The sequence below is a fragment of the Oryza glaberrima genome, chromosome 8 (genome assembly GCF_000147395.1).
Source record: "Oryza glaberrima chromosome 8, OglaRS2, whole genome shotgun sequence".
NCBI lineage: Eukaryota > Viridiplantae > Streptophyta > Magnoliopsida > Poales > Poaceae > Oryza > Oryza glaberrima.
Genome location: NC_068333.1, coordinates 13395746 through 13419542, shown reverse-complemented (window position 1 = coordinate 13419542; position 23797 = coordinate 13395746). Strand labels below are relative to the sequence as shown.

Sequence of the window (23797 nt, the reverse complement as noted above, 5' to 3'; positions counted from 1 at the left end):
TCAAAATTGCTCCTGTGAAATGTATGATAAGGCAATGGTTAGAAAGTATAATGTTCTCTGCTCCTGTTGAGTGCACTTCTCTAATTACTCGGATAACAAAAGGGCTAGGGGTTGTTAGCGACCAAATTGCTTTTATCTCAGCCTCTCGTCCATGTATTGATGTGGCTTATCTGGTGCAAGGGCATATTCTAAAACATGGAGTAGATGGATCTTTGATTTACTTTTTCTCCGGTTGTACAAATGAAATCCCATTGCCAAATGCGGGGTATCATTTGTACAACTGCCATGAACTAACCATTCCCCTGCAGACCATAGAAGAATCTCGTGTAGGTGGAGCATACAGGGAGACGCGCAACATAACAAGGAACGAATGAGAAAGTTCATCATCCTCAACACCCTTGATATGTAGACGGGAGAGATCCAGTACAACCTCACGGAACACATAGCTCAAATGAAAGAATGGCAACAATCTGCTGATGCTCAGTTCGCCAACTTCAACAACATGATGCAGCAACAGCACGATGACCTTCAAGCGTACTTCCGTTTTTAGGGGTTCAATCCTTATCAAGGACCCTGAGCGAAAGCCAAGCTTGGGGGGTGATATCTCTCCCCCCACTGAGGTAACTTGTATCACATTGCATATTTCTCTTTTCAACTGCATATCTACTTTCCAATTGCATTTTATGAAACTTGAAAACATCATAAAAATTTGCAAAATAGAAAGTACCAAAAAGATAGGATAGGTTTGAGTCATGCTAGGTAAGACAAGCTAGTTCTCTTTGTTGAAGTGATGAATAGTTGCTTTGTTTTATATCTCTGATATATGGGTTCTTGGTAAGTGCTCTCTCAAAGGTTAAATATAAGTAGCCAACAATTATCCGGGAACCTGAGGTAAATGAGCTGCACTTGCTGATCTAAGTCTAAGTTGTTGCGAGATATGAGATAGTAAATAAGAGTTGCTATGATCCTGATACAAGTTTGACTTGAATTCCGGATGTTTTGTTTTTCAAAATGATAAAATTGAAAGTTCCTCATTTGATATAAATTCCTACCAGAGCCAAAAAAAATGTGCTACCATGATTAAACCATATACATTTTGGTTACTTGCCATTCCATTGAACTTTGTCAAACTCTTGTGACTTGTGTAGATACTTCTCATGCTCTATGATCAAGATCATACACCCACATATATGCACATGCTAAACTCCTACACTGGGAGCTAAGCAATATTCCATTCCATTCCCATTTTACCACCAAAATAAATTCTCCATACTTACATGTGCTTTCTTCTCCTAAAGAGAAAAGTCCGTTTGAAAAAAAAAGAGAGATGAGGGAAAGGCATGGTTATGAAAAAAAACAATAATAAAGTTATGCTCCATCAAGCATGAGCATGATGTTGAAAAAAAAATTTAGCCATGCCCTCTCCTAATAAATAAAAGAAGGATTTTTGGCAGAAGAAAGTAAGCACAAAGGAGAAGCATTTTCTTCATATATCATTTCCACCATATACCACACACATATTGCACGATCTTGATCTTGAGTATGTTTACTTGTTTAGTCATCTGCTTTAGTCTAAGTTTTTGACTTAGTAATAAATGTGAATGTAAGTATGCCATGTTTGATCCCTACCGAACTCCACATATCAAACCTTAGAGTAGGAATCAAAAAGGCAAATTGGTGAGGAATTTATATTGATACACTTAGAGAGACCGAGTGAATCATTTGAGGAATTTGGCTTTCTTTTGCAAATCATTTGAAAACTTTCGGAATAAGAGTTGAATAAAGATTGGGTGATTGATGCTCTAATTATTGTTCTGTCTTTTGACCGCCCAAGGCAAGGAGAAGCAGTGTCTCGTGGGAATCATGGGTAAGGGTAAGCCACCGTGCCAAAGATTATTTAATCTGAGAGAGAGTTCATATACCTTGCACCTGTATCTTTGAGATATGCAGCATAGTAGCAACTCCTGATTAACAACCAAGTCTTTCCTCTCGTCCTTCACTCAAGACGAGCAAAGGTTCAAGCTTGGGGGGTTTTGTAGATGGTCGTTATTGATCAGTTTCGACCGTCAATATTACCAAAATAGAGGAGAACTAGTGATGCTTGCAATGCATAAATATGTTAGAATAATAATATTCCACTAGTATTAGGTATACTAACCTTTTGCAGAGAATGACACTAGAGTAGAGGAGAATCCACATCAACACAGACGATAAATCAATCGGACGGTGTCGAGAATTAGACTTATGCATGAATGGGCCAAGAACTCAGAATTGACACAATGAATTGGGCCAAAATTCACAAGTCTACAGAGTGAAGCAATAGAGGAGGCCGCCAGCCGAAGATGGGCCGGGGAGGCCCAGCCCATGGTTCGGCCGAACCTGGTGGTTCGGCCGAACGGTTCGGCCGAACCCATCCTGGCACCGTTGGATGCAGGGTTCCGCGTGGACGTCCAAGATTGCATCCCAATGACGGTTGGAGGGCACTTCGGACAATTCCCCTTCCACAGCCATCATAACTACCTCTATATAAGGACTTCACCCTCTCACTTCACTCACACACCTCAAGCAATAGCTCTCTCATTTCTCTCAAGTTTAGTTTAGTAGTATCTAGCTGGTGGAATAGGAATAGAGTAGAAATTAGGAGTCCGGAAGTCTTTGGAAGAGTTCGGGTATGGCTCTAGTAGCTTTTCTCTTCTGTTTTGTAAGCCTTGTACTTTTATTAGAATACTCTTCTAAATGCATTTATGGTATTGAAATACTTTCTGAGTATATGAATGCCTACTTTACATTATGTTCATGTTATACTGAATATACGGCTAGCTTATCTGGGAGATGTTTTGGTGCGGGTATAATGTTTGCTTATGCAATTACTCTATGTCATGACGATGATAATAGAGTAGTATCTGGTAGTTTAGGCGTGGTGTCTAGATTACGGGATATCATTATTTGGGGTTATATATTGCGGATGAGAAGTGGGCCGCTAATGGTGACAGCTCAGTACGGGTATTCCTCCGTGCCGGTATATAATCCTAAGTTAATTCCTGGGGAGGGTATTCCTCCGTATTTAGCCCCGGTTGTATTGTCATGACGGGCTATCGTAAGGAACTCTGCAGTCAGGGGTGGCTTCTCGAAGTACCAGGAGGGCATCAGATAGAGGGTATTAGCTAGTATTTCGGTTAACTAGAATGTATGTATACTATGTATATTAGAAGTACGGGAATATATTTTTTTTCTCTTTTCTTTCCACTTAGCTTAGATAATATATTATGAGAATGAGTAGTTAATGCTTGTGTGTCACTCTACCCTTGGATTATCTTAACCCCTGTTTAGAATATGATTATCACAAGTATTATATAAATTATTAGTCGAGTTCTCTCTACATGATCTTCCCACGGGATAAAATAAATACGATACCCTTGGAATACTCTTGGGTGAAATGCTACAATGGGATATCCGTGCGCTTGCGGATGAACTCTGTAAGCATAATATACCAGAAGTATTTCTGCGCCATTGCTGAGAATTATATTTCTAGTAATGTCGTTAAGAAATACCAACAGTGGCCCCTGCCACGGTGCTCCCTCGACGCTAGCCTCTCCTCGAACTCCCCTCTCTTAGCGGCCGCGGAGTCGAGAGTACTCACCGGCCACACCGCACTATCGGGCAAGAGGGAGAGGAGAAGAAAGTGAAAAAAAGGGGTAAGTCGTGACATGTGGGCCCCATATGCTGATTCAGCTTGCTGGGCTATATCAACTCACTACGTCAGCTAAAACCACCTTCAAAACCTCCGAGGGAGTCAAATTGTACTGGGTTTACTAGTAGAAGGGTCAAGATATCAAATTTTCTAGTTGAGAGATATGAATTAGATTGGACCTGTATTTGAGAGTCAACGTGGTCTTTTTCCGCCGAAAACAACAAATGGGCTCGCAGTGGAAGCAAAAAAAAGACTTGGCCTATCATGATGCAAATATAAGTAGATTTAATTTATACCATAAATAAATAATGATATTGAACATGTAAACTAGTATAATCGCATTATACGATCTACGCATATAAACTTTACTGTAAAATATGAGCAGATCGAATATAAGAAACATGTGAATGCATACTGTGGCTTCTAGACATTTGGCTACACAGCAGGAACAACTCGTGATACAGGGTGTTGAGCGTAACACCCGAGCAAAGAGGAAGACAAGCCATGGTGGAAAAACAACAAGCAGTTGTGCAAAACGCTTCCCAAAAAACCTTATTATCGTCTTCTCCCATACAGAATGTCCAAGGCGAGGGTTCTAAAGACATGCTCTCTCATCGCCGGTGCACGCCGGTGAGCGGGACGGAGTAAACTACGAGCGACGGTGCAATACAGAGTATGAGGTAAACCCTAGATTGTTTTCGTGTGGATTATTTGGTGTGATTAAAAAAAATAAGTTTCCAAAAACAAACACCAAAATTTGCAACAAAACAAAATTGCAAAAAGAGTCACATCTGCGCAAGTGTGAGGAACCAATTTTGGTGAGACCATTCACACGCTGTCACGTACAGGCAAGCGAGCGCGCACATGTCCCTCTAATTCTCACCACCACACATATCTCAATTGGCTTGGAGAGCACTATCTCTTTTAAGGAGGTCTCTTCTCGTAAAATAAGCAAGGTGAAACTAAAATCTCTAAGCATGCAATCTCATGAGATGGATTTTTATAATTTGAAAAAAATAATCTTCAAATGGGCTAGGAGCCATTTATTAATTCCAGCATAATAATACTAAGCTAAGTAGCCCAATTCAACGGTCGTTCAGAATTGTATTGACTTGCCGTTCTTGATGTTGAACGTAACAAGCGTTCTTGGACGGAAAAGGTAAGAAAAAACATCATGAAAGCGAAATGACGCTGGTGGCCGCTGGCGCCACGACGGCGGATCGAGCTGATAGCCTGCCGCTCGGTATGCTCACCGGCGCAAGTGGCGGCCAGAACGCCAAGGGAAGCCAGTGACGACGTACGTCCACTGTCGACAGCAGTACGATGTAACCGGCGACCACGGAGAAGAGGAGCAGCGCCAGCACTGTCACCAGCCACACGCCTGCATCGGTGACGAAGAGGACACAAGGGAGGACAACGAGGCGGCGTGTATGACAATAGCGCCAACCCCCTCCCTCCGGCCTCATGTTGTTGTCCTTTGGAATTCTTGGGTTTGATATATGGGAAAAGCGTGCCAAAAAGTTAATGATAGTGCTAACGGGAGTGCTTTTGTCCAATTTTATGTCGTTGGCTCGTACTCCCTCCGGCCCACAATATAAGAGATTTTGAGTTTTTGCTTGCAACGTTTGATCACTCGTCTTATTCAATTTTTTTTTTTACAAATATAAAAAACGAAAAGTTGTGCTTGAAGTACTATAGATAATAAAGTAAGTCACAAATAAAATAAATAATAATTTCAGAAAATTTTGAATAAGACGAGTGGTCAAACGTTGCAAGCAAAAACTCAAAATCCCTTATATTATGGAACGGAGGGAATAGCAATTTCTCTTGCAAAGCACGATTACATTCGTGCTTGTGATTTTAGACAATATCCATTCGTTCTACTCTGTACCTCTAGTCTATGCTTGCAAGTGGCATACTAGCAACAAGCCATGAAATCTTTGGCCCAGTAGTCCCATAGCTCTGGCCATCGGCTAAAAGCCTATGTACTGCTCTCTGGGCCCTGGACTGTATGGGCTTAGCGGGAGCAGAAAAAAAAGGAAAAAGTACACCGAAGGTCCCTCAACTTGTCATCGAGTTACAAAATCAACCTTGAACCGTAAAACCGGATACAACGCATCCCCCAATATACAAAACCACTGCAAACTAGGTCCCTCGGCGGTTTTAGCTCTGGTTTTATCCGATGTGTCAGCTGACTCAGCATGGGACTCACGTGGGCCCCACACGTCAGCCTCTTCTTCCCATCCCTCTCCACTCCTCTTCCTCTTTCCTCTCCTCTCCACCAGCGGCGACGGAGCACTGGTGGAGAAACCCTTTGTAGTCCCGGTTTGTAACCCCCCTGTAGTCCCGGTTTTCAAACCGGGACTACCAATCCGGGACTAAAGATCGCTATCTTTAGTCCCGGGTGAAATAACCGGGACTAAAGATCAATGTTTAGTCCCGGTTGGTTACACCAACCGGGACTAAAGATCGAGCTGACCTTTTTTTTTCATGGCCCTATTGCTGCATGGTTTATATATATATATATATATATATATATATATATATATATATATATATATATATATATATATATATATATATATATATATATATATATATATATATATAAACCATGCATATATATGCATACATATATATATATATTATATTATATGTATATATGGTTCAGTACATACGTACATGCATAATATATATGTATTTATATATATGTTATGCAAATGCATATGTGTGTGTATATATATATATTCATATATATATATGACCAAAATATATTTACATTATAGAAAATGTGTACACATGCATATAGAAACATATGTAGTCATGTATTAATTACAATCTATTATATGTCCTAGCTAGCTACGATTTTGACGTAGTAGTAGTCGCTAGCTCAGAAGCTAAGGACCGGCGAATTGTGTTTCTGTCGTAGTAGAATTCACCCTTGGGATCAAGGATTTCTTCGTTGATGAATCCCACGAGTTGTTCTTGAACCGCCGCGATAAATTCCTTGTGTGTGGTCAGGTTATCCCTCATGCGAATAAACTATATGAATGTATGAAATTGATTAGTAATTAAACAAGAAATCGTTACGCAATGAAATTTTGAATTTATTTGTACGTACATCGAGCTCTCTTGTGGTGATGATTTGGTCTGCAAGGCAGTGGCAATACTCGCACACGTAGTAGCCGCACAAGTTAGTTCCCTGCTTTTGCTTTGCGCACTACAAATAAATGACAAATTAACGGCGTGAGATCTAATTAATATACACTTGTATGTATTAATTTGAATCGGAGAAATATAAATTTAGAGCATGTGTACTTACAGGAAATTTGAACCTCCGCCTAAGTCTTTCTCTCCAGTTGCCACGGACCAAATGACGGAACCGATACCAAGCCCTACATGGAGTTTAAAGATATGATTCGTAGTAGAAATAATTAACATAACAAGAATTTCTTAACTAACAGAGGAACTTATAACATTACCTGTCTATAAGTTCGAAAACCTTGTCAAACGTAGACTCTTTTTTATCCATTGAGTCATATACGTTGACGGTGCAGGCCGACAGGTCGAAGAGTAAAAGCACCCAGTGGAATCTGCAATGTGCGTGGGATGCTTTACATATGAAACACTTAGCAAGTTCGTACGGGAATGAAATTTGGTATGTAGGAAGACAGTAAAATTAAACTAACTCTGTGTTGTACGGCAACAGTATGAACGTCTTGTAATGCTGCGCCTTCAGGAGATGGACGAGATTGTCCTCTGTTTCTTGCGGATATTGGTCGAGCATTGCGACGTTTACTGTCCGAGGGTCGATGAATCCAGTATCGAAAACCCTCCGACGTCGGGCCCTTTGAATCTCCATTCTACAACGATAAAAGGGAGTATTTTATTTTATATAGTCTACTTATATACAAGGACCTAATTAATTAAAGAAGGAGACGTAGTAATTAAGAAATATAACTGAACGATATACTTACAAAATCCAGCAACTCATAATAGAGACGTCGAGGGCGTCCAGCTGGTATAGTTCGTAGATTCCCTTGAAATTGATCCAGAGAATGTCATCTCCTTGCAAGAAGTCTGGGTCCCTGATCCTCGCTCCGATCATCTCTCTACCGGTGGCGCTCATCTCCATGTACAGCTGATGGAACTTGTACATTTGTGTGGGTAGGGACTGCACCAGCTCGGGCTTGACAAGCGGTTTACCGAGTTCGTACATATATTTCAGTTCCTCCTTTTCTATTGGTTCAACTCCTAGCAATTGATCCGTAGTTAGACCGGTGTCAGTAATAAATTCTTCTATCGTCATGTCTTCCCCGGTCACCAACGGCTCGATCTCCTGGTTTGGTTGCTCTCCAAGCTGAGGGACTGGTTTGGACTTTCCAGAAGATGCTTTCTTCAGCGTTCGCTCATAGTCCAATAGCTTGATGGCCTCCTTGACAGGTGCAGACATACCCCTAAAGAAGTTCCTGACACTCGGGTCTATAGGAATCTTCTTTTCTAGACTTCGAGGCTTGAATTGTCTCTTGACTTCTGATGCCACGTAAGCGTCAAGCTCCTCTTGCGTGCAATCGTACCCCGGGTCCTTGTTCTTGGCGGCGTCAACTTTCGCCTTCTTCGTTGCCCTTGCGTGGGCAGGCCGTGGAGCTGGGGGGGCCCTTGACTTTGAAGGTGCCGGAAGAGGAGCTTGCGAAGGAGTAGGTGTAGGAGCCCGAGGAGTAGTCGGTGCAGGATCCTGAGGAGGAGTCGGTGCTGGAGCCTGAGGTGGAGACGGTGCTGGCGGAGCATGAGGAGGAGACAGTGCAAGATCCTGAGGAGGAGATGGCGGAGCCGGAGGAGATGGTGCACGAGACGCCGCTTGTCGCCCAGGGAGGATGATGTACCGCCTGCGCCATAGAATAATGGCATGGCTTGTGTCTCGTAGATGCGTCTCACCGTCTCCTCCAGGGTAATCCAGCTCGAGGTCCTCGTACGCTCCTTCGACCAACTCAACTTCGACCTTCGAGTATCCTGCTGGAATCGGCCTGCAGTGGTAAGTACCTGAAGGGTCCGTTGGGATGGCCATGCCCGACGCCACCTTCAAGTTGTGAGAGATTATTTATTAGTAATCAACATATATAAGCAGCAACTACCGGAATGGCTAAATCTAAAATATATAAACTACGAGCTTACCTTTATTGATAAGTTCTTGAAAGGAATATGCAGCTCACATGGTGTCCGCTAAGTGATGTCATCAATGGGACAGGTCGATTCGTCCTGTGTTTGCATGGCGTCCATGCTCTGTGATCCTACCTGCCCCGTTGAGGCGCAGCTGCTACGGTTTCCTGACGGGCTCACCATTGCAGGAGGAATGGTCGGCTGGGGATCATGGGACCGATGTGCGGCCATGCGTTCATCAACCTTCCTTGCCACCTCCTCTTGCATGCTGAGCTCGTAGCTCGATACCCGGAACTCTAGATCTGCAATCTTCGCCTCAGTATCTCTCTTGCTCCTCATCCGACTCCTGTACGTGTGGATGTCCTCCTTGAAACCAATCTTCCCAGGAATCACCCCTTTCCCTCGTGTTCGTCCTGGATGCTCTGGAGTCTGCAGGGCGAGTGTCAGCTTGTCCCTATCTCTGTCCGGTCGGAACGTGCCCTGAGAGGAGGCTTCCACTGCATCTGTTAGTCGTCGCGCAGCCTCTCGTATCTGATCGCCGAAGACCAGTGAGCCATCAGCTGGGTTGAACGTTCCACCATGAGCATAGTACCAGAACTTCGATCGTTCCAGCGAATTGGCGGTTGCCGGTTCGATACCCCTCTCAAGCAAGCTAGCCTCCATCTCCTCCCACTTCGGCATCGCGACGCTATAGCCTCCTGACCCCAAGTGGTGATGGTACTTCTTCTTGGCGGCATTTTCTTTGTTTCTTTCCATCATCGCCTGACCTTGTTCACCTGTCTTATATGCAACGAACTCGTCCCAGTGATCCCTTAGCTTTGGGAATGTGTCGAAGTTCGGTGTCTACCCCTTCAGGATATACTTCTGGTACAGATCTCCCTTGAAGCTCTGAAACTGTTCTGCCATTTTATTCAGAATCCACCTTTTCACTTTGTCCTCTGTACCCAGCAGGAAGGGTGAATGTCTCGAGCATTGTGGTCCACAGCATCTCTTTCTCCGAATTTGGGACAAAGCTCTCATGATCTCCGCGTGCCCTTGTTCTTCGCCAGTACACCGTACTGACAGGCACGTTATCCCGCACAACCCAACCGCTGTGACGTACATAGTTCTTGGCGGCTTCGGCCGGGGCACTAGGACGTCCATCTTCTTCCACTTCCGTTATGATGTGCCGATCCTCAAGCTTCTTCGCTGCACCTCGTTGCCCACGTGCCCTCTTCTGTCCAACGGAGGGTTGACTTCCACTAGCCTCCTCCTCCAGGTTCCCCTCCACATCCCTTTCCACGTGCCCCTACTGGTTCCCCTCCGCATCTCTCTCCACGTTCCCTTCCTCGTTCAAGTACTGGTTTGGATCCTCGTTCCCCTCTTCTTCATTCCAGTACTGGCTGCTTCCCTCCGCGATTGTATCGTACAATATCTGTTCCTCATCGCGGTCAGCCATCTGTTGATACAAGAAACATCTGCTAAGTCATGAGACATTTATGTTTTAACAATCTAAGTCATGTATGCTAAGTGTAATTGTCGTACATTAGAACCCTACACAACCTTACATGCTAAGTCTAATTACAAATCTTGATATAAGCTAAGTCTAGGTGACGTATATTATACAACCCTAGCTAGTCAATAATTATATACTAAGTCTAATTACAAATAAAATAATCTTATATTAAAACTCAAATAATATTACATGCTAAGACTAAAATAGTCATGTATGCTAAGTGTTTCGTGCGTATATGCTAAGTCTAATTAAAACTACAATAGTCAATTGCTAGGAGTCGCACCAATTCCATAGTCAATAATTACATACAAAGTCTAATTACAAATAAAGTAATCTTATATTAAAACTCAAATAATATTACATGCTAAGACTGAAAGAGCTAGTCATGTATGCTAAGTGTAACTGTCGTATATGCTAAGTCTAATTAAGACTAAAATTGTCAATTGCTAGGAGTCGCACCAATTCCGTAGTCAATAATTATATACTAAGTCTAATTAAAAATAAAATAATCTTATATTAAAACTCAAATAATATTACATGCTAAGACTGAAAGAGCTAGTCATGTATGCTAAGTGTAACTGTCGTATATGCTAAGTCTAATTAAGACTAAAATTGTCAATTGCTAGGAGTCGCACCAATTTCGTAGTCAATAATTATATACTAAGTCTAATTAAAAATAAAATAATCTTATATTAAAACTCAAATAATATTACATGCTAAGACTGAAAGAGCTAGTCATGTATGCTAAGTGTAACTGTCGTATATGCTAAGTCTAATTAAGACTAAAATTGTCAATTGCTAGGAGTCGCACCAATTCCGTAGTCAATAATTACATACTAAGTCTAACTACAAATAAAATAATCTTATATTAAAACTCAAATAATACTAGAACACTACACAATCTTATATGCTAAGTCTAATTACAAGTCTAATAATCTTAATTGCATTACAAATATAACAATCATTTATATTATTACGTCACTTGCCTGCACGAATTCCTTCTAAGGCTAGCTCTTCCACTCCGGGTTGAAGGACGACTCCGACAACACGTCTTTTCTGCAAGATACAAAAAGATGTATTAGGATAAATGCGAAGTAACATATATATATTGCATTTCACGTTCATGTTCGTTCACGTTCGTTCACTCGTTCACGTTCCCTCGTTCACGTTCGTTCGCTCGTTCTCGTTCACGTTCGTTCACTTGTTCTCATTCACGTTCGTTCCCTCGTTCTCGTTTGTCTTCATTCGATTGTTCTCATTCACGTTCGTTCCCTCATTCTCGTTGACGTTAATTCGTTCGATCGTTCTCGTTCTCGCTCTCGTTCGTTCGATCGTTCTCGTTCTCGTTCACGTTCTCGGTAACGTTGACGTGTTCGTTCTCGTTCACGTGTTCGTTAACGGCGGTGGGGCGGCATCGGGCCGGCGCGTGGCATGGCGGCGTGGCGGCGGCGTGGCGACGGCGTGGCATTGCATGCGGCGGCGGCGTTGCGCACGCGGCGGCGGCGTGGCGCGGCGTCGTCGTGGCGCGGCGTCTCGTGGCGGGCGGCGCGACGGAGAGAGATCGAGATCGGAGAGATCGAGATCGATGAAGGGAGCGAGGCGGCGGCGGCTCTCACCCCAGAGATGCGGCGGCGGTGGAGGAGGCGGAGGCGGCGGCGAGGACGACGAGCTCCTCGAGACGACGGCGAGATACGGCGGCGTCGGCGTGGGGATTTGCCCTAGGCAGTGGCGGCGAAGGAGAGAGGCCGAGAGAGATCGATCGGCCGAAAACGTCTAAGTGTTGGTGGAGAAGACGAGGGCGCACCGGGAATATATATACCCCCGGATCTTTAGTCCCGGTTGTTCTCATCAACCGGGACTAAAGATCTTTTCCCGCTATTTCCAAATTGTTTTTAAACCCGGTTAGGGTTAAGAATCGGGACTAAAAATTATAGCATTGCATATTATTTTCGCTTACATATGTGTTTCTAAAATAGAAGTTAATGCATTAACATTATTTAAAGTACAAAGATTAATGACAATTACTTCGAAAAATTATTTTTGTCTGTAATAAATTAAGTGGATAAATCGTAATAAGCAAATATATGACTTAAAATTAATAAAAATTCCAATAATCATATATACTTAGCATATGAATGATATTATTAAATTGGTAAAAACTCTAATTAAGATATGTATGTACATACTGCATGATTTAAAATTAATAAAAATTGTAATCATCATATATACTTAGCATAGGAATTATATTAAATTAAATGTTAAAAGCTCTAATTAACATATGTAAATGCCACATGCATGATTTAAACCTTTTAAAAATTCGAATAGTCATATATAAGTAGCATATGAAAGATAGTAAATTAAATTGTGAAAAACTCTAATTAACATCTGTAAATGCCACATGAATGATTTAATACTTTTAAAAATTCTCTAGACAATTATAATTAGCATATGAATGATAGTAAAGTAAATGTTAAAAACTCTAATTAACATATGAAATTGCCACTTGTGTGATTTAAAACTTTTAAAAATTCTCTAGTCAATTATAATTAGCATATGAATGATAGTAAATTAAATGTTAAAAACTCTAATTAACATATATATGAAATTGCCACCTGCGTGATTTAAAACTTTTAAAAATTGTAAGTATCACATATAACTAGCATATACATGATTTAAACTTGTTGAAACCTCTAATAATCGTGCGTAATTAACATATGCCATACATCAATTGATTTATATGGATAATCAATACATCCAAAATAGTTTACATCGTGTACACAATAATTACGGCATTACATCGGCGGTGACGGTTGATCGCACGTACTTTCTCCTCACTATTGTTCCCTCCTTGTGATCGCTGCGTGAGTAAGGGGTGTCTTCATTTGATAGGAGGATGCTAGGGTCAATCGTCACCGTGAAAGGGGGTTGCCCATCCAACTGATCGTAATCCTCGTCAGTCTTGTCCTCAACTCCGACGATTTTTCTTTTGCCTGGGAGAACCACTTGACGCTTAGGCTCGTCAGGCCCTCTGCCCTTCTTTCCTTTGCTAGACATGTCCTTCATGAAAAAGACTTGTGTTACATCATTGGCAAGGACAAAAGGTTCGTCCGAGTATCCAACCTTGTTAAGGTCAATAGTTGTCATCCCACTGTCATCAATCATTAAGCCTCCACCAGTCAACCTAACCCATTTGCACCGGAACAGAGGAACCTTGAGAGGACCATAGTCAAGTTCCCATATGTCCTCGATGGCACCGTAATACGTGGCAGTTGTTCCATCGTGTCCCATGGCATCGACACGAACAGCGCTGTTTTGGTTCGTGCTCTTCACGTCTTGGGCTCTCGTGTAGAATGTGCACCCATTGATCTCATATCCCTGGAATGTCGCGATCGACCCAGACGGTCCCCTCATCAGGAAGGCAAGTTGTTGGTTGATCGACTCGTTACCCATGAGATGTTGTCGTAGCCACGCGAGGAAAGTATCAATGTGATGCCGTGTAATCTATGCATCGGACTTACCGATGTTCCTGGCGCGAACTAGAGCCAAGTGCTCCTCGATGTAAGGAGCTACCAATGAAGAGTGTTGCAGAACAGTGAAATGGGCTTTACGGAATAAATTGTTGTCTACCGTCATTATTACTTTCCTTCTGAGAGTTCCCTTTCCCCGTAGTCTCCCTTCATGGCGTGATTCAGGTACCCTGATTGGGTGAGTGTCTTCGATAAATTCTACGCAAAATTCGATGACCTCCTCTGTTCCATAACCCTTGGCGATGCTTCCCTCTGGACGAGCACGGTTACGAACATACTTCTTAAGAACGCCCATGTACCTCTCGAAAGGAAACATGTTGTGTAGGTACACAGGCCCGAGAATACTGATCTCTTTCACAAGGTGACAAAGCAGATGCGTCATTATATTGAAAAATGAAGGTGGAAATATCAACTCAAAACTGACGAGACATTGCACCACTTCATTCTAAAGGGCTTCTAATCTATCCGGATCGATGACCTTCTGCGAAATTGCGTTCATGAATGCACATAGCTTTGTTATTGTTGCCCGGACATTGTCTGGAAGGATACCCCTTATTACAACTGGTAGCAGTTGTGTCATCAACACGTGACAGTCATGAGACTTTAAGTTTGTGAACTTCTTCTCCTTCGTGCTTATTATTCGCTTGATATTCGTGGAGTATCCAGACGGTATCTTTATGCTCTCCAAGCATTCAAACATACTTTCCTTCTCTGCCTTGCTAAGAGTGTAGCTGGCTGGACTCAAGTAATGGCTTCCTTTCTCCTTTGGTTCCGGGTGAAGGTCACCGCGTTGTTCCATATGCTTCAGATCATTACGTGCTTCCAGTGTATCTTTCGACTTTCCGTATACACCTAGGAAGCCAAGAAGGTTTACGCAAAGGTTCTTAGTGAGGTGCATCACGTCGATTGCGTGGCGTACGTCCAAGAATTCCCAATATGGTAACTCCCAAAATATAGAGTTCTTTTTCCACATCGCCGCGTGACCATCTTCGCTCTCTATAGGCTGGCCTCCAGGCCCCTTTCCGAACACTACTTTAAGATCTTTAACCATAACAAACACTGTTTTCCCGCTGCGATGTTTAGGCGTACGGTGGTCGGCCTTATGTTCGAAGTGCTTGCCTTTCTTTTGTACCGGGTGGTTTGCTGCAAGGAATCGACGTTGACCCATGTATACAACCTTCCTACAGTGCTTAAGATACGTACTTTCTGTTTCATCCATACAGTGAGTGCAAGCCTTGTACCCCTTATTGGACTGTCTGGATAGGTTGCTAAGTGCAGGCCAATCGTTGATGGTTACGAACAGCAGCGCTCGTAGGTTAAACTCCTCCTGTTTGTCCTCGTCCCACACGGGGACACCTTCCTTCTTCCACAACAGTTTAAGATCTTCGACCAGTGGTCTTAGGTACACATCGATGTCGTTACCAGGTTGCTTGGGGCCTTGAATAATAATCGGCATCATTATGTACTTCCTCTTCATGCATAGCTAGGGGGGAGGTTGTAGATACACATCGTAACGGGCCAAGTGCTATGGCCGCTGCTCATCTCTCCAAAAGGATTCATGCCATCCGTACTCAAACCAAACCGTATGTTTCGTGCGTCCTTTCCAAATTCTTTAAATTTTCTGTCGATGTTTCGCCACTGCGAACCATCGGCGGGGTGTCTCAGCATCCCGTCCTATTGACGCTCTTCAGCGTGCCATCGCATCATTCTAGCATTCCCCTTGTTCTTGAACAAACGCCTTAGCCGTGGTATTATAGGGAAATACCACATCACCTTAGGAGGAATTCTCTTCTTTGTTAGCTGCCCGTCAACTTCTCCTGGATCGTCTCATCTAATCTTGTATCATAGTGCTTTGCAAACAGGGCATGCTTCTAGGTTCTCATACTCCTCACCGCGATATACGATACAATCGTTCGGACATGCGTGAATCTTATGAACTTCCAGTCCTAGCGGGCAGACTATCTTCTTAGCCTCGTACGTTGTCTCGGGCAATTTGTTTCCCCCCGGAAGAATGTTCTTGACGAGTTTCAATAAATCGCCAAATGCCTTGTCACTAACCCTATTTTTTGCCTTCCATTGCAAGAACTCCAGAGTGGTATCCAACTTTTTGTGCCCCTACTCGCAACCTGGGTACAACGAAGTTCTGTGGTCCTCCAACATCTTGTCCAATTTATGGGCCTCCTTTTCACTTTCGCAGTCCTCCCTGGCGTCCTGCAACATCTGACCAAGATCATCCGCAACGTCGTTACCATCAGCAGCTATTTCCTCCTCGCCCGTTTGATTTCCTTCAAATCCAACATACTGAGCAAAGTCCGGAATATTGTCGTCTTCCACTTCATCTTCTTCCATTTCAACACCTTGCTCTCCGTCGGATGTCCAACAATTATAGCTTGGCATGAACCCCGACTCAAACAAGTGGAAATGAATAGTCCTGGATGCAGAATACTTCTTCTGATTCTTACACTTATTGCATGGACAACAAATAAAACCCCTTTGACTGTTAGCTTCGGCCACTCTCAAAAAATAGTGCACGCCGTCAATAAACTCTTTGGACCGCCGGTCAGCGTACATCCATTGCCGATCCATCTACATGAGTAAAAAAAACCGTACACAAATAATTATTCTTACAATAATGACAGTTATACAATAATTATAAGATATCTTTATTCATACAAAAATCATAAAATATTACACCAAATAATTCTTAAAAACTATTTGTAAAGTTTTAAACTAATATTAATGTGCTTTACTTCTTTTAATTTTCATTTTAGTTTGTTTTCTATTATTTAAGATTAACTTTCACTAGAGTTTTCCTTCTCAACTATTTTATAAAACCTTGTTTAGCAAATGAACTAAATTTCTATATATTCTTTCTTCCCCACACAAATTTTCTCTCTCATCAACTTACAACTATACTTTGGAGACAAAAAAGTGTGCAAAACATAGGTGCAAATGTAATATGCAAAAAAAAACATTGGAGGATGAAGTTGCAAACCTTTTAGGCACCTCCGATTTGTATGTAATCACCAAAATAAATTCAATAGAAATTTTGGCATGACCTCCCCTCTTTTTTGAAGAAATTTTGAAGCTTACTCGGGCAGCTGGAGGAGGAAGAAGACATATATATATAGGGGTGGGACTTTAGTCCCGGTTGGTAGCACCAACCGGGGCTAAAGATCACTGGGATCTTTAGCCCCGGTTGGTGCTACCAACCGGGACTAAAGTTACGATCTTTAGTCCCGGTTCGTAACCCGGGGGGGGCCTGACATGCCCTGACAGCATTCGAACCGGGACTAAAGATAATCTTTAGTCCCGGTTGGTGACCGGGACTAAAGATCAAATATGCCCGTTACCCTTTTGAACCGAGACTAAAGATCATCTTTAGCCCCGGTTTTTATTACATCCGGGACTATTGTGGAAATCAGCCGACCGACGAAAGATGGTTTCTCCACCAGTGGAGGATAAGCCGGGTGCAGGCGCCGTCCGGCGGGGGAGTGGCTGGGCGCAGGAGGCGATAGGAGGAGCTGCGCGCAGGCGTGCGGGCGGCGGGGAGCAGCTGGGCGCAGGCGATGGGGGGAGGCCGTGCCACGACGATGAGCTCGTGCTGAGCCTGCGCCAAGGTCACGCTGCTTGCACCGCGTCACCAGAGGAAGAATGAGGAAATAGTAGAAGAAGAACAGAAAAAAGGTAGGAAATGACAAGCAGTAGCGTCGTGCTGTGCCAATCAGCCAAAGCACACCAGCGTCTGCACTGTCGCACGACCTCTCCCCGACGGCCATTGGCCCCGCCACGCCTCGCAATCGCGCCCTGCCGCCGGCCACGTCGGCTCTCGGCCTGTCGAACCGCGCCACGCCTGCCCCGCGGCGCCACCATCGGCTGCCAGGCCGCGCCAGTCGTATTCATTGGCCATCACAAACGGCGCCATCACGGGAAAGATGAAAGAATGAAAAGAAAACGAAGGAGAATAGAAAAGAAAGCAGCGAGCAGCAAGTGCCATGTTGTGCCGCTACATGCTAGCACTGGCGGCGCCGTAGGGCAGCATCCGCGGCGTCGCGCCGCTCCTCCCTCCGCCGCCCGCACCCAGCTGCTCCCCGCCGCCCGCCGCCTACGCGCAGTGAAATGGACCAAGTGAAGAAGCAGTAGTACTCGCTCTCGCTGCTCCCCGCCGTTATGGCGCCATGGGAACCCACTTCGCCCGTGCCTCTGCTCGTCTCGATCGCCGGTGGGGAGGTGTCGTCGTTGTCGGCGGGAGACCACGGTGAGGGAGCGGATGGAGAGGAGGTTCTTGGGAAGGAACCCGCTGCGGTGCAGGTGGACGACGAGCTCAGAGAGGCCGCGGTCGGCGGATTCGGTAGGCAGAGGAGTCGAGGAGACCCACGGGGCTGGGAGGCGAAGGCGAGGCGGCGGATGCAGGCGTCTCCCTTCTCCAGCGTCGTCGCCTCGTCGCCCGCCGCCGCTGCCGGACTCCCGCCTCCCCCACCGGCCTTTTCCCCACCGCCGGCTGTGCTGCCCAATTGAGGAGAAAAGTGAGAAAAAAGAAGAGGAGAGAGGAAGAGAGGTGGAGAGGGGAGGGGAAGAAGAGACTTACATGTGGGACCCACGTGGGTCTCACGCTGAGTCAGCTGCCACGTCAGACAAAACCGGAGTCAAAACCGCCTAGGGACCTAGTTTATACTGGTTTTGTAAGTTGAGGGATGCGTTGTATCTGGTTTTGCGGTTCGAGGACGATTTTGTAACTCGATGACAAGTTGAGGGACATTCGGTGTACTTTTTCCAAAAAAAAAAAAGCCTTGTCAGTGGCTAGCCTATTAACGGAAATCCATGCAGCCCAATTCAACGGTCGTTCAGAGTTTAGACTTTAGACCATGATATTGAACAAATCTTTTGGTCTAGCGTTCTTGGATGGAAAAGAGGAGGAAAAATAACATCATGAACGACCTTATAAATTAACTTTTGACAGTTTCATAGTCAGTCACAGAGCTTGCACACGACACGAGCCATGCATGGAAATTAATTAATCTAGCTCGTTGCCGACGTCAAAATTAACATATACGGCTACGAAGCAGCAAGTGTTCCTCGCACCATCCAAGATTTCCTTAGATTTGAGTTGTGTCTGATTGGAAGAGAAAACGGAAAGAAAAATACTTGTAAGGCTGTAACCTAAAATATGTAGCGCACCCTTGCTTCAGTTAGTCAACTGCTTTAGTAGTTCTGTTACATGGAAGGTTAATTTGTTCGGAGTATTATATAGACTAAATTACATCAACGGTACAACAAGTTGATAGGTGGGTGCGATTTATTACAAGAAGTTGAGAATGTGACACCTAAGTGCAATAACTTGGCAAGTGACTTTAATACAAGTTTTTGATAATTTAGTATTTTCGTGCAATAACTTAGCTAGACATGTGCTATTTTTGTTAATGAGTACTATCTAAGTTTTTTCACGATGCTAATATATATCATCACATAGCAATCCCGTATATATTAATATAATGTATAAAAATATATTGCTCATCCAATTTGCATCATCGATTTAGATTTTTTTTTCCCATCTCAAATACAAACTAGAAAATTTTTACACAGTAAAATTTGTTTGACTTTTAATTACTAGAATGACAAAAAAAAAGTATGAATCTACATAAGTAAACCGAGTATGTATAGCAGGAATGCACAAAATAATTAAGTTTTTAGACCACTTCCCAAGTTAAGTTATTGTATCAAAATCGTATACGTCTGCTTATTTATTAAGGTTTTTTACTAGGTTACACGCACTTACCAAGTTATTATACTATTATGCTCATTTATCAAGTTTTTTACTAAATTGCACCCACTTGCCAAGTTGATGTATCGTGAATGCAATTTACTCTATTATATATGAGTGCCACGAGAAATGTCCAGGATGTTTTCCTCAACATGACCAGACGAAGGTTTGAACATTAGCATGAAAATTCGGTCAAAATCACCGACATGTGTATGAAATAGCTACAAATGGTCAGCAGTCACCACGCAAAATTTCCAAGCTCTCATCACTCTAATCTAATCGTTTTTTAGGACGATGTTTGATCGAGTCTAAAAAATGGGAACCAAGATTACACAAGTACACAACAGCGGAACTTATGTATATGTATGTTTTCTCAAACACATATATCTGGGATAATACTAAGAAAATGGCATGTGATTAACACGACATTAATAGGTACACCTACAAATTAAAACACTTACAGCTTACGTGACTAGCTACTGCTTTGTAGTTTCCCATCACATCGATCGTAATTACCTTAGGGCAAATTCTAGTCATCTATATAAGCAACATAAACATACAAAGATAGCCAGAAATAATTGTCAGAGCTCAAAAGGCAACATAGATAGCCAAGCTTACAAAAAGCACAGGCCAGAACAACAAATTCGATCACTTGAAGCTTTCTCAACAAGACCCTTGCGAAGAATGTCCAGTTCTAAGGGTATGATTCTTCCAAACTTGTGTGGATGTATTTGTGATATATATTCACTAATACTACCTCCTTTTTTAATAGATGACGCCGTTGACTTTTTCTCACATGTTTGACCATTCGTCTTATTCAAAAAATTTACGTAATTATAATTTATTTTGTTATGAGTTGTTTTGTCACTCATAGTACTTTAAGTGTGATTAATATCTTATACATTTGCATAAAATTTTTGAATAAGACGAATGGTCAAACATGTGAGAAAAAGTCAACAGCGTCATCTATTAAAAAATTAAGAGAGTATAATATTATTCCACTCTAACCATTCGTTGATGTGTATTATTAATTAGTGCAGGACTTAGTAGCTCTGTGCCTCCCCAAGGTGGCTCTGGAACATCCAAAAGGCACGCGGACATTCATCATGAAGTGACAAACCTTCCAGGTATAAAAGAGAAAAATACCCTAAAAATAAAACATAATTAATTTACTACATGATTCTTTTTAGTTCTACCTTTGAACGTAAATAATTTTTGTTGTTGTTTCGCCAGATGAATTCCTTATCCCGTGCTACTTAATTTGTTCCAAATTTGCTGCTTCTTTCTTCGAGTTAGTTGAATAATATAACGAACACATTTGGTGTATCAGGAAGAGGGCTGATATATAGTACTCCAATTAACTACCTCCGGATTTAAGTACATCTTACTATGGCTTTATTTAGGCAAACTATTCAAACTTTGACCATCAGCTCTTAAGTACAAAAACATAAAAAATCCATGTGGATAGACTTGTATTACAAGTATTTTTACAGTATATATTATGATGTTGCTAGATACTACTTCCTCCATATTTTAATGTATAACGCCGTTGACTTTTCGATTAACATTTGACCATTCATTTTATTCAAATTTTTTTTGCAAATATGAAAATATTTATGTCATGCTTAAAGAACATTTGATGATGAATCAAATCACAATAAAATAAATGATAATTACATAAATTTTTTGAATAAGACGAATGGTCAAACGTTGGATAAAAAGTCAATAGCGTCTTACATTAAAATATGGAGGGAGTATATTATATTCTATTAGACAAAGGTAGTGGTCATATGTTTTACACTAAACTCCAAAATAAAGTACTCCAAAATAAAGTTAACAATGTCGTATATTTTAAGATGGATGTATTACAAGAAACTCATTTCTGGCAAGTAGATATATAGTCTATTACACATTAATTGGCATACATATATAATGTCGATGCTACACATATTGCCTAGCTTAGCTAGGTTTTTTAAATTTGTTGAAAATAATCTGTAGACCATCCAACTTGTGTGCACATGTAGGATCGAAAGGTTTTACACCTTCTCGGAACAACAACCAGCAGCCCTACAATGGTCAAGGTGCTCACAGCCTCACATACGGGTTCAAAACATTTGCCACAAAAGTAAGTCAACTGGGTGTCCTAATTGATACAAATAGCATGAGATTTTTCTCCGTTCGTTTTTGTTGAAGGACCTGTCATGGTGCAAGCATCAGCATGTTAATTAGGCTTGAGAAACACACTGACATGTATATTTTTGTTTTCTCATCAGGCAAGGGCATGTCCAAATTGGTCGTATAAGCCATGAACCAAAATGAGCAGGGATTATCAACACTAATTCGTTGTTCAAACCTCTGTGAAAATTACAATGTACATATATATGTATATTGGGAAAAGATTATTGTAAATAGCTGTCCACCTCCCCGCAAAAAAAAAAAAAGGCTGTCCACCTAGGTCAAAATATCCACATCCATGGGAAGGAAAAAAATAATTGTAACATTTTATTTGTTGAAATTTGTTGTATACTCCTTAAAATGGGGAGTTTATATATATATCTTCAAAAGTAATGTACAGCACATATTGTTCAATGTAAATCCTCACAGCGTTATTGTTTTTGTTTTTTGGTCTCCAACAACCATGTTAACATAAAGTTTTCCTAAGACAGATAGCTTGTACGGACATTCTGGTTCCTCACCTCCCCATCTACAACCATACTCGGGCATATTTCTTCGCACATTAAAAAGTTATTATGGTTGACAATGCACTACTTCCAAAATAATTTATACAGGCAATAAAAAAATATTTTCTCAGGCTGGTCAGGAAACCATCTATCAATTAGGGCATGCACTAGAAAATTGATGATTCAATTAGAGCATCTACAAGAATAAGTAATTTCCTTGGAAGTTCTAACTGTTAAAAATAAGTAATTTTCTTAGCGGTTTCTCGGCATCCAAGGAAATATATATTCTTGTCGGTCTAGACCGACAAGGTTACATTTCTTAGCGCTTTAGAAAGTTCGCAATCTTCTAAATTTGCTTGGCGGTCTGACCGCTAAGAAAACATTTCCTTACTAGTAGCAGCCAAGAAATCTGAATATTCCTGTCTTTCTAGACTTGGCGGTTAGTCAACAGAATAAAAAATCTATAGTGGTGGTTTTGATTCCTAACATAATATATGCGTCTGACAGACACGCATAATATCAACCATCGGATCGTCATATCCAACGGGCCATCGTGCACAGAGATTGCCCGCGGTAGACTGCCATCGCCACCGGAGGAATTCACCAAGTCCCCTAGAGCCAAATACCTTAGGGAACATCCAAAATACTCTAGGGAACCCTAGGGAAACCTGCTCTAGGGATCATGTCTACGGGAAAGACTCGGTTCCCTAGAGTTTTTCTGTGAAAACCTAGGGAAAATTTGTGTTCCCTAGGGTGTCAAACCACAGGGACAACTGTCCACCTGGCAACTTCATCTGACGTGTATTTCTCATCCATATTTAGGGAAAATACTGGCATTTAACGAAATTTACATATTTTATTGTTTTCTTTTTTTTTTGCTTTTTCACTGCCTGCTTTTGCCTCAATTAGAAAGAAAAGAACAATCAATTGAAACAGAAAATAATACCATTCTATTATTAGCACGAAATACTCAATTCATACAAATTGATTCTCCATTTTACATAGTACCTTTTTTTTAGTACAACAATAGATCTGAAAATTTGGCTAACTATTCCACTTATAAACACATGACAGACTTCAAAGATGTGCTGATGTATCATCAATAACATCATAGAACCAAACAATGATAAAAAAAAAAGATAATACAAGTTCCTAAGGACGAATGTAACCACTGCAATCTAGCTCGCTGCTGCAGCTAGTACAGTAGAAACTTGAGAGCGGCTAGATTTGAGTTGAATTAATCTTGTTGTTCTCCAACGTTTCCTATCCATGCCTCTTCCAAACTAGTCCCAAATAGCATCCTCAGTAGCTCAAAATCAAGATAATCTGCAAAGGGACACATAAGAAAAGTATGAGCTAAATTTTAATAACACTCACTTGGATCTATTCTTCCATGCGTTGGGCTGCAACACGGTGGAGGTGGAGGATCGAGCAGCAACCGTGTGGTGCCCGTCGATTGCCAGAGATCGCTCTTTGGCTGCAGGC

At 42.1% G+C, this 23797-nt stretch overlaps 1 protein-coding gene across 1 annotated transcript; it reads left to right on the top strand.

Moving 5' to 3' along the window:
* Window positions 1-20227: 20227 nt before the first annotated feature.
* On the top strand, window positions 20228-22091 carry LOC127781108 (uncharacterized). The gene is made up of 4 exons (XM_052308014.1): window positions 20228-20331; window positions 20672-20758; window positions 21656-21756; window positions 21905-22091. Exons 1-4 carry the CDS (start codon window positions 20316-20318, stop codon window positions 21938-21940), a joined length of 240 nt encoding a protein of 79 aa, XP_052163974.1. The 5' UTR covers window positions 20228-20315; the 3' UTR covers window positions 21941-22091.
* The last annotated feature ends 1706 nt before the right edge of the window (window positions 22092-23797 follow it).